The following is an 11,148-nucleotide window of genomic DNA, read 5'->3' on the forward strand; positions in this document are numbered from 1 at the left end:
AGTCAGCATGTTACTGGGCTGCCAGTCAGGCCCCATTCTGATGAGAACAGAGCCTCCACCCCAAACCCTGTGCTGTGTGTGCATCCCCAAGGTGGAGGGAGCAGGGCTTTACATATCAGCATGGAAAGGCACTGAGACAACATCTCTGCTCATAGGACATCCAGCTCCCGGCTAGTGGATGGGTTTATTCAGTCCCTAAGCCAGAGTCAAGGCATCAACTCCTACAGAGCCCATGAGGACTGTCACAAACAGCCCACAAACAGTAGCTGCCGACCCACATCGGGCCACCTCAGCCCCCAACACCACTGTCTTTGAGACCAGGAGGCTAAGACTGACACAAGGGCTCTACTTCCATTAACTCCACTGCACTGAGATGCAGGGGGCCCTGGGAGGTGTAACCAGACCAGATCCCCAGTGCAGGAGCTGGACCTGGCCAGTCTGCTGCTGTTCCACTGAGTCCTGAAGACAGCAGTGGGAGAAGGTGGGGGCAGACCACACTGGATGAGTCCCCAGAGGGATAGGTGACCCAAGGGAGCCTCTGCGGCCAGAGCTCTGAAATAACCTGCCATCAAACACACAAAACAGACTTGTTCCCCATTCCTTCAGCTGGGCACACTGTCGTTGAGAGGTAGAGGCTCTGCCCTGGAGACCATACTGGTTGAGTTCAGTGCAAGGCTCCTGGAGGAGGGCTAGGTTTTCAGGCATGGCTGTCCACACTCAGAAGCCCATCCGTGACTTCTTCCGGGGAGGATGGGAGCCTGACAGGACAGGTGCCTGCCGCCTCAAAGGCATGGCCCGGAGGCTGGAAGCCTGGGAAGGAGGTGTAGCCACAGGTCCTGGAGTGTCCTTCTGAAGTGGCAGCTTGGCCATGTAGTCCTGTAGTGTCTGTTGACGTTCATGCTGCACACTTTCTGTCCACAGCTCCTGTGTCAACTCCTGGGAGGGCTGGGTCCCTGGGGGCTGAGGCCCGGCCTCTGAGGTAGAAAGGTTTTGGCTACAAGAGGGGCTGCTGGTATCTGGGATGTCCAAGTAGCTTGTGTGTGAGGAAAAGGTGCTAGACAGCTGAGTCCGGCGCTTAGGCCGCTTGGTCTGTGTCTTGGATCCTGAGGTCTCACCTCGGTGCCCTTTCCACCAGGCAGCTATCCCATTTTCCCAGGCTTCTGCCAAGCGCTCAGTGAGCTCATCCTGCTGGCTGCACTGAGGTCCAGGGGGTGGCTCTGCCCTGGGGAGTGTACCCAGATCCTCAGGTCGCAAGAGCTGTCCCTTGGCCATGGCTGCTCGGAGCTTCTGTGACATGGGCTGGCTTTTCTGCTGCTCCATGTGGCCCAGAAAACGGCGGTGGGAAAAGGTGGGGGCAGCCCACACTGGACAAGTAGGGGACAGCTCCATCAGGGCTTCTGCCCAGCGGCTGCAGCGGACACTGGCCTGAGGGGTCCAAGAAGACTGATCCATAGGTGCTGTTGCCTTGGGTGCAGGGCCCTCTGTTGCTGGGTGATCAGGTGTTCCTTCAAGACTGGAGGCTGACTGGAGGCGTAGGTGCTGGTAAAAGATGTCTCCAGCTGCCGAGAGCTGGAAGAGCAGCAGCGCAGGGACAGAGGCACAGGGTGGGGCAGCAGCCAGACCTAGACAGGGAGGGAGAAGAGCTATGGGGTCTGGCATCACCTTCCCACAGCAGCCCCAAGCCCTTTCTGCCCATCGCACCTATGACTGGTGCCTCCAGACGCTCCTGCAGCTGCTGCTGCCTCCTGGGTTCCAGTGGGGGAAAGGCGGAAAGGGAGTCGACGATGGAGGGCAGAGACTGAGGAGGCCCTGCCAGCTGGGGCATGGAAGGGCCCTCTCCTGGAGGAAGGACAGAGAGCTAGGTATACCAGCCCCAGCCCCAGGGTGTCTCCATGAGCCTCCTTCCCTCCTGGCTGACCTGCTATATGCAGCAGCTGAAGTTGTCCACCCTGGCTCCCCAGTAGCAGGGGCCGTGGGAATCCAGGGCTAGCTGGGGGTAGCAGGCGAGCAAACAGGGGAGAAGATGGCAGACCATGGTCCCACTTGAGCATTGGCACCATGGGTAGGCGCTCATCCATCAGGTAGATCGAGAACTGAAGAAAGAGAGAGGTGGGCATGGCTGATGCCTGGCACCAGTCTTCCAATAATCCTTTCTAACCCACACAGCTTGTAGGAAGTACCCAACACCCAGAGGAGGGCCCTCCCATCAGCCTTCAAGTCCTGCTCAACTTGGCCTACCAAATCTGGAACATGTACTTCCTGGGCATGCAGCACCATCCCAGAAGGGTTCTCATTAGAGCATGAAGAAAACCTTGACCCCAATGGAAGACTGTTGTGCCACCTGGGAGCCTGAGCTACAGTCACTTTCTGCCTCCTCCCAGGTTCTCATCTGATTTTGCAGATGACCCAGTTTGCTTGCCCTAATGAGATGCACAGGGACCCAACACTCCCAGGTTCCTATGGCTGTGCATCAGGCCTGCTGGAGGCAGCTCTGGAGAAGGCTGAGTCAGCCCAGGGAGGAGGCTGCTGCTCACCTGGGTGCAGATGAGATGCAGAGGAGTACAGGCGGGACCCGGCTGCCCAAGGTACTGGGCAAGCAGCACCCGCTCTCCTTTCTGGCAAGCGGCCTCTGCTCCAGCACGGAACAGCAGCAGCCCACAGCCTGGGGGTCCCTAGGGAGAGTAGAGCATGGTCAGCCATTGTCTCAGGCTGGAGATGGGCCTCCTGCAGCCCATCACTTCCGACTCTCTCGCTTCTTGCCCCTTCACACCAGTACCTGAATATCAACCATCTTCACACCTGTGCGGTCACCCACGGTCAGCACCCGGGGGTGGGCAGTGAAGTCTGCCCAGCGCCAGGGAGAAGGATCACGGAAGGCAAGCGTCTCAGGGTCCTTGTAGACTAGCTGCAGCCTTGAGGAGGAAGGCAGATTATAGGTGTGGTCCTGGTGGGGCTTGGGGGTTACAAGGGTGTTGAGGGGGGATGGAGGGAAAGAGGACTGAGCCACGGCGTAGAAGGCCATAGTACTGCTTTGGGGTGGAAGGTTTCAGGGGAGAGGGGAAATTACCCATCTTGTGGGGTCCACAGACATACAGTTCCAGAACGGCTGCAGATAGCCATCTCTCCTGGCAGGTGAGGGCTGCAGGACACAGGGTGCTGTGTTAAGATCCAGCAACCCAGTCCTTCCTCCAGCCCCTTGTCCTTGCCAGGAGGCCAACATCTCTCACCTGAGGCTAACACCAGTGGCCCCCTTTTCCACCTGCAGCACCTTCAGGGGTGCTGGCGGCCCTTGCTTATCAGTCTTCCACATGGCACAGTGGTAGTCAGAGCGGACGGCCAGGAATGCTTGGGAGGACAGAAAGGTTAGGCTTGCAGTGTATGTATGGCAGGGTGGTTACCAGCTAGACAAGAGGGAAGAAGGGGAGGAAGGAAGAAGGGGAAGGAATCTCACTCTCTCCCTGGACGGTGCTGGTCACCACCTGCCGTACAGGTCCCCGCAGCTGGATATGCCCAGGGTCCTCAAAGACCCGGGGATTGCCACCTGAGTTCACACTGACCTCCTGGAAATCTGAGCCCCTGGTTAAGGATCGGGATGCACTCCGGTCACCCATCTCACACTTCCCCTGGACCACCGTGGACGGCCTCAGGATCCCCATCAAACGAGAAAGGATACACAGCTTGTCCAGGGCACCTCCACTAGGGTAGACCAGCTGTCCAACCCGGGCTGTTCTTCCAGGGAGCCAGGCCAAGGCACCCCCAGTGAAGGCCTCATCCAGCAGCAACTGCTCCCACCGCAGAGCCAGCTCTTCATGCAGCAGCCTGCCCAGAAGCACAGACACTGACCTGCTCAGGACAGGACCCCCAAGGATGGAGAAGCGACGGAGCCGGCGGCTAAGGAAAGCCCAAGGACACCTGGGACAGAGCAGCAGAAGATGGCACTGGGTCAGTGAAGGACAAGCAGACAGCCTCTGTCATAACTACCTAGAATCCACCCTACCCAGTTCCTGGACCCCAAACCCTCCTAGCAAGTGGCTCACAGACAGCTGAGGCTCCAACCAGGCCAACGGGTCTTTTCTACGATTTGTGCTACTTCAGGCACTCACTCCTTGGAATAAGAAGCCATCCTGTTGCTACCTGAATTAAGTCAGTCAGAGGAAAGTGGATGGGAAAACAGAGAGCCCTGACAGCATTCTGAACACCTGGATGTGGCTGTGCCTAAGATCCACCAAGCTGCCTGGGGGCGGGGATTGTGTGAACTCCCTCATGACCTTGCTCTGTGTCCCAGATCCTTTCACATTCCCACCACCAGCCAGGCCTATCCATGGCTGCTTTCTCACTGGCTACTTGCCCCCAGGGCTGGTGTCCACCGAGGTCCTGAAGCAGCCTCTTCACGCTGACTATGGTCATCTTTTTCGAGTAGCCCTGCAGGAAAGGCCTGTCAGGTTTGCAACCCCGGGACCCAGCAGGGAGGCGGCCGACCCTTTACCCAGCCAATGGCACTTGCTCACCTTGTTTCCCTCCAATCTGAAGTTCTCCAGCATGAGCCTTCCCAGGGGTGCGAAGGCTATGTCCCCATGGTCCCACAGGAAGCGGCTGAGCTGTGGGGGAATGGCTGTGTCACTCAGCACTGCCTAGGCTGTGCAGCACAATCCCACCCAGGGACCACTCACCTGCTCAGTGACATCCAGCCCAACTTGAGGTCGGAACTGGTAGCGGTGACCTCCCCGGAAAAGGAGGTCCCGAGGGGTCATGCCAGGTTCCCAGGGATCTAAGGGAAGAGAGAGGTCAGAATCTGAGAAGGCATGGGAACACAATAGTATCTGTAGGTATCCAGGGCCTGGAATACCTCTGTGTGTGCGTATGTGTGTGTGTATGAGAGAGAGAGAGAGAGAGAGAGAGAGAGAGAGAGAGAGAGAGAGAGAGAGAGAGAACACGTACACGCTGAGGTTCTTGGAGGGAGCCCAGAAAGAGGCCCTTACCAGGATCAGGAGGCAGCAGGGGGAGGGGTCCTGGTGTCATTGGCTCCCACAGCAGGTTCTTGACCAATGGCACTGTCCGGTCCTAGGGGAACAGGACAGCTATAGCACAGTAGAGGTGCACTTCCAGGCTACAACTCACTCAGTCCTCGTGACAGCTCTGCGAAGCTGCTCACTTCACTGATGTAGAAACAGAAGCACGAAGTTGCTGTCCCTTGTCCCGGGTGAGAGTCAGCCAGGAGAAGGCGTGGACTTAAACCTAGGCAGCCACCTCCGGAGCCTGTATTCGGAACGCTACTTGCACCAGCTTCCAGAGAAGGAAGCATTACTGCCCTCCTGGAGCACACTGTGCTCTAACTTCGTTACTCACTTCTGAGTCCCGCTATCCAGCAGGCTAGCGAGGCTCACGGCAGACACCAGCAAGGCTCCCTTATCAAACAGGTCCAAGAACACCCCCCTCCCTCAACACCCCTTCTTTGACCCCCCTCTTCTGTAAGTACTCAATTCTACAAGGCAGCTGGGCAGCTAACAATGTCCCTCCCAAGATGCCGGCAGTCCCTGCCATTCCACTGGTCCAGAAGAGCAGAGGCCACACTATACCCAGTCTGCCTATTGGTACAAGCTCTCCCACCTGAGCTGGCAGTTCCTGAGGAAGGGTTGCCTAAGTTCCCCACGCTGGGCTCCTGGGCCTGTAAGGACCCTGGCACAGAAACACCGGCCAATAAATACCTGCTGAACCTGGGGAGGGAGACGGAGAGAAGAGGAATCACAGGCTCTCTTGAGTGACCCTCTCTGGATAGCAGGGTGGCCTGGGGACAGCAGGAGCTGCACCTGCCTGGCACTCTTTCCCTACCACCTGTGCCACTGGGTGTGAAGGATTAGGGGGAGGGGGAGACACGACCAAAGGAAGGGCCCTATTTCAATTCTCACCTTGCAGTCCGGGGGCTGAGACCCAGGCATGGTGAGTGCATCTCTCCAGCTGCACATGAAGGACAGGTCAGGGCCATCAGTCATGCCAAGAGGACCAGTCATAAACAATGAGGGGCGCAGGGAGCTGGGGAAATCCATCCTGGAGAGAAGGGATCTACAGTCACACTCGCCTTCATTAGGAGTCCGAAAGGTGCCTCAGGGGAGGTAAAAACCAGACTCTGAAGCCTAATGCCAGGGAGTAAGGGCCTCAGGAAAACTGCTCAGTCCCCCATCACAGGGGAGGGTGTTGATGGACAGGTGAGATCTTCCTAAGGGTAGTCAGGGCGAGAGGTCTGCACATCGAGGGAGAATGACCAGTGAGTATAAAAGGCTCTGAGGCACGGAAAGCGCCAGAGAGAAAGACAGCCACAGGGCATACACAGAGTGTGTGGAGAAAGGCCTGGGATAAGCGCCCTGCACGACAGTGGCGCGGCAGACGATGTTCCACCCCTCTGGGGACAGGGGCTGCATATTATTCCTGTCTTCCCACTCATAGGCTTCTCTGGAAACGTCCGTGGATGGAATAAAAGTAGGAACTCTCTAGAACGGCAGTTCTCAACACTCTTTCACAGGGGCCGCCTAACGCCATAAGAAAACACCGGTATTTACATTACCAATCATAGCAGCGAAATTCCAGTTATGGGGTAGCAACGAAAATAACTTTAGGGCTGGGGTGCACTACAACTGTACTGCAGGGTTGCGGCAACAGGGAAGTTGAGACCCACCTCTCTAGAAACATTACCTGCTATTCAACCCACGTTTTTAGAAAACTTAAATCGAACACCAGCAACATAGAGCACATTCTGAGCACTAGCGCCTGCTGGGTGTGGAATAAAGGCCCGGAATTTGAGGCGTCTGAGGAATCGGTGTGAGGTTGAGTCACTCACATGTGTGCCAGACTAGAGCCCAGGTCCCGAGACCTCCCTCCCTCCCTCCCTCCCTCATGGCAAACGACCTGGACGCTTGGAGCCCGGATGCTGCGGGTCTCTGTAGCCACGCGGAACCTCCACGTGCTCACATCACCTCCGTGCGCAGACCATGCTGGTTCCCGGCGACAGTCTTACCTGATCCGAGAGACAAAAAGGAGCCGGAGCGTCACTCATCAGTTCCTCAGCCCTGAACGCTGCAGACTCCACGGTCGCACAGAACTATTTTCCGGATCAGGACGGAAGTGCTCCCAAGACACAGGAAATCCCGCCCTCAGCAAGCCCTCCCAGCGTCCTCCAGCGCCACCTGCCGGGAGGACAAGGGATTGGCGTGGTCGTGACGCCTGAGGGGTGGAGTTCTGCCTGTGTTAGATGATAACTGCCTTCGCTTCATTAACTTCCTATCTCACAGAGGTGTTGTGAGGCTTAAACTGATTCGCTCAGCAAGCACCGAGCGCCTCTGATGAGCCACGCACTGTATTTATTGGCCGTAAATCCGAAGAATCTGCTTTTACAGATACCCCATGGGCTGGAAGGAGTATTGGCTTGTAGTTCTTAAACTCCAGTGTGCACCTGGGTGCTTTGGGGGACAAGTTCAAACTCAGAGGCATCGAGTTCTGGACTCTGCCTGTAAATTGCCTTTCACGTGAAATTTAGGACTCGTGGCTCTGCTCACCGACCACTTTCGTCCACACACCCAGAAGTCAAGAATGTCTTCCGAGAGATTGGGGTGGGGGGGTGGGATGTAGCGGGAGGTTTCGAGACAGGGTTTCTCTGTAGCATTGAAGCCTGGAACTCACTCTGTAGACCAGGCTGGCCTCGAACTCAAAGATTCGCCTGTCTCTGCCTCTGGGATTAAAGGCGTGCACCACCACTGCCCAACTTGAGACCTAACATAGACCCTTGTGCTTCGCTGTAACCTCCCCACCTGGCGTTCCCTCCACTGTGTTTGAAAACTGCTTTGGGTCATGATTTCCTTTGTTCTGGAACTAGTACAACTTCATAAATCTGGCTCTTCGGTGTATCAGGTTATCCAGGGAATCTGTTTCTGGGTGTGTTAGTTGGGGTTCTCGAAAGTAACAGAACGGATTGATGAATATAGAATAGAGATTTTATTCACCTGGCTTACAGCTGTGATCTGGGTAGGCCAAAAATAGCTGTCTCATGACCAAAAAGGTGAGACTCTGGTAGTTGGCCGGTTCATGAAACTGGATGTCTCAGCAATCCCAGTCTGGTGCTGGAGTCCTGGTTGATTCCTGGAGAGCTGCTGATCGTCAGTCTATGCTGGAATCCCAAAGAAGTTGGTTCAAATGCTGGCAAAGGAATGCCTCAGCAATTGCATAAATAAATAAATGGTCTTGCCATAGATAGTGAGGGCAAGCAGGCAAAAAAATCAAAGTTTCTTTTTTTCACATCCTTTTATCTGGACTGCTGCCAGGAGGTGTGGCCCAGATTTAGGGTAGCTCTCTCTTCCTCAAATAATCTGATTAAGAAAATCCCTCACAGGGGTGCCCAGCAGTTTAGGTCTCAATTAATTCCAAATATTCAGTTGACGACCAATTTTAGTCATCACGTGAGGCCGTGCTCATTTATGTTTATCTGAAGAGTAAGCTATGATCTCTTCTCCATGTCAGAGAGGTGAGGGCTGAGTTTGAGGCAACGTCTTTCCCACTCCCAGGTAATACAGGAATTCCCCGCCTGTGGCTTTAGCACCACTGTTCACAAACTAGTACCATTCTCCTTGCAGCCTGGAGACATGCTAAAACAGTTGGCTGGACCCATTTGAGTTTTTAGTTTAGTGGGTCTTGGATAGCACTGCTGACCCATAGCCCACACTCCGAGAGCCACAGCTTTACAGGGTCAGTTCACACTGTTGGACTCTAGCATCCAAACACCAAGGAGGAGTCGCCCCCAGAGACCACCTCACACACCACAGCCGATGCAAAAGCATGAGGATTTTTATTAATTCTGTCATGGACAGGGTCCCTCAGCATTTGGGAAGCTGAGAGACCTTGAATAGCTGGCACAGGCTACTTTTAAAGGAGAAGGCCATAGAAGCAAGGGGGGTTGTGATTGGCTTATTCAAAAGGGCTATTACCAATAATTGGCTGGAGAGCTGTTGCCAGATCAGATGAGGTAAAAGAGGTCATTTTGACCCTGTTTCCCAGGGGACCGAATCAAAACATTCGTATATGGGTAATTGTTCAGGAACTGAGTACATGCATGTGTAGCTGTTAGGTCCTTGGTTCCCAGGGGAGAAGGGGAAGCACTATGGTACGGAGGCTGAGAGGATTCAGAATTGTCAGAAATGGCTTCAGGATTGTCTTAAGGTCTTATAACACCAGGTAGTAGTGGCCACACACTTTTAATCCCAGCAATGGGAAGACAGAGGCAGACAGATCTCTGAGTTTGAGGCCAGCCTGGTCTACAGAGCCAGTTAGGACAGCAACCAGGGCTATACAGAGAAACCCTGTCTCAAAAAAAAAAAAAATAAGATCCTACTGCACGTGCTGGCTTTGGGGGGGCCTGGGCAGTTTGGATGCTCAACTTACTGAACCTGGATGGAGGTGGGCGGTCCTTGGACTTCCCACAGGTCAGGGAACCCTGATGGCTCTTCAAGCTGATGAGGGAGAGGGACTTGATCGGGGGAGGGGGAGGGAAATGGGAGGTGGTGGCGGGGAGGAGGCAGAAATCCTCAATAAATAAATAAATTAAAAAAAATAAAAAAAAGAAATAAAAAAATAAGAAAAACAGCAACAACATAAAAAGAGAATTACCAATGTGCAATGTGCAAGGAGTGTGGGGAGGTGGTAGCTCGGTTGGGATGGCTTAGCATGCACAAAGCCCTGGGGTTCGAGTTCCAGCACTACTTAAGCAAGTGGTGGCCCACACCTGTAATTCCAGCAATCTGCAGAAGAGGCAGGAGGACCAGAAGTTCAAGGTCATTTTTGGCTACTTAACAAGCTGGAGGCCAGAATGGAATACGTGAGGCCCTGTTTTGTTGTTTTTTTTTTTTTTTTTAAAATCAATTTGCAGATTGTCAACTTCCAGCTATACAGTTTGTTTGGAAGGTGCCTGGAATGAGATGGCCCCTTTCCACCTTCCCTTTCACAGGCACAGTCAACACTGTCCCTCATGGAGTGCTGCCCTAGAATGGGTGCCAAACTGGAAGGAGCCAGGAGACAGCGGATGCCCTGCAGGAGGCCCTGGAAGAAAGCTCCTTTAAGAGATGAGGATAGACTGGGCGGTGGTGGCACACGCCTTTAATCCCAGCACTCAGGAGGCAGAGGCAGACAGATCTCTGTGAGTTCTAGGCCAGCTACAGAGAAACCCTGCCTCGAAAAGCCAAAGAGAGAGAGAGAGAGAGAGAGAGAGAGAGAGAGAGAGAGAGAGAGAGAGAAGGATAGGAGAATGAGGAAGGGCTTTATGAGATGAGGGGTCTGTGTCTTCACTGAGTGCTGCTCATGGGTGTGTCACTCCCCAGGAATCTGTACCCATTCACATCAATAAAGAAGGCAGTGAGCCGGGCAGTGCTGGTGCACGCCTTTAATCCCAGCACTTGGGAGGCAGAGACAGGCGGATCTCTGGGAGTTCGAAGCCAGCCTGGTCTACAAGAGCTAGTTCCGGGACAGGCACCAAAGCTACAGAGAAATCCTGTCTCGAAAATAATAATAATAATAATAATAATGATGATGATGATGATGATGATGATGATGATGATAATAATGATGATGATGAAGGCAGTGGAGGCCCAAAGAAATTATCCTCTTGAAGTTCAGTTCAGTTCAGTGAACCAATGAGTTCATTGGAGTTATTTATAGGTGTGTGAATGATCCCCCAAACAGCTATGCTACCCAAAAGCCCCACTGAAGCATAGACACATAGACAGGAACCCCTCACCCTTTAGTCACCCGTCCATCTATAGACACTCCAGCACCTGCTGAGACCCTTTGCAGCTGGGGTAAGAGGTGAGGGAAGAGCTATAATGTCAGAAGAGGGCCTCTTTCTATGAGGGCGCTTTAACAGGCTTGATCTAGGGAGGGTCGCATGTAGGTGATCACAGCTGGTCTCCTCAAGATGGAAATGGTCATACCATTGTAATTTTTTAAAATGTGGTGTGAGAGAGAAAGATGCCCTGCGACAGAATTCATGTGGAGGGGTCTTTTATTAGGGGAAAGGGGACATAAAAAGGGGAAAGGGCAGGGGGAGACCAGCCTCTGGGGACAGAAGCAGCAGAAGAGAGGAGAGAGATAGATATACCGAGAGAGGCAGGCAGA

At 54.0% G+C, this 11,148-nt stretch overlaps 1 protein-coding gene across 3 annotated transcripts; it reads right to left on the reverse strand.

Annotated features, from left to right (window-relative positions):
* Positions 1-65: 65 nt before the first annotated feature.
* On the reverse strand, positions 66-7,085 carry Taf1c (TATA-box binding protein associated factor, RNA polymerase I subunit C). Of its 3 annotated transcripts, XM_005345750.3 has the most exons (15): positions 7,010-7,085; positions 5,907-6,045; positions 4,980-5,061; positions 4,671-4,768; positions 4,509-4,598; positions 4,349-4,422; positions 3,674-3,912; positions 3,452-3,568; positions 3,228-3,345; positions 3,068-3,139; positions 2,777-2,912; positions 2,535-2,672; positions 1,919-2,093; positions 1,702-1,839; positions 66-1,622 (listed from the first exon to the last, which is right to left on the reverse strand). In XM_005345750.3, exons 2-15 carry the CDS (start codon positions 6,042-6,044, stop codon positions 718-720), a joined length of 2,520 nt encoding a protein of 839 aa, XP_005345807.1. In that variant the 5' UTR covers position 6,045; positions 7,010-7,085; the 3' UTR covers positions 66-717. The 3 variants fall into 3 exon arrangements, with proteins under 3 accessions (XP_005345807.1, XP_026634689.1, XP_026634690.1); XM_026778888.1 differs by lacking the exons at positions 4,671-4,768; positions 4,980-5,061; positions 5,907-6,045; positions 7,010-7,085 and having other exon boundaries at positions 4,338-4,422; positions 4,509-4,596; XM_026778889.1 differs by lacking the exons at positions 4,349-4,422; positions 4,671-4,768; positions 4,980-5,061; positions 5,907-6,045; positions 7,010-7,085 and having other exon boundaries at positions 4,509-4,562.
* Between the last annotated feature and the right edge of the window lie 4,063 nt (positions 7,086-11,148).

Source organism: Microtus ochrogaster, chromosome 4 (genome assembly GCF_000317375.1).
Source record: "Microtus ochrogaster isolate Prairie Vole_2 chromosome 4, MicOch1.0, whole genome shotgun sequence".
NCBI lineage: Eukaryota > Metazoa > Chordata > Mammalia > Rodentia > Cricetidae > Microtus > Microtus ochrogaster.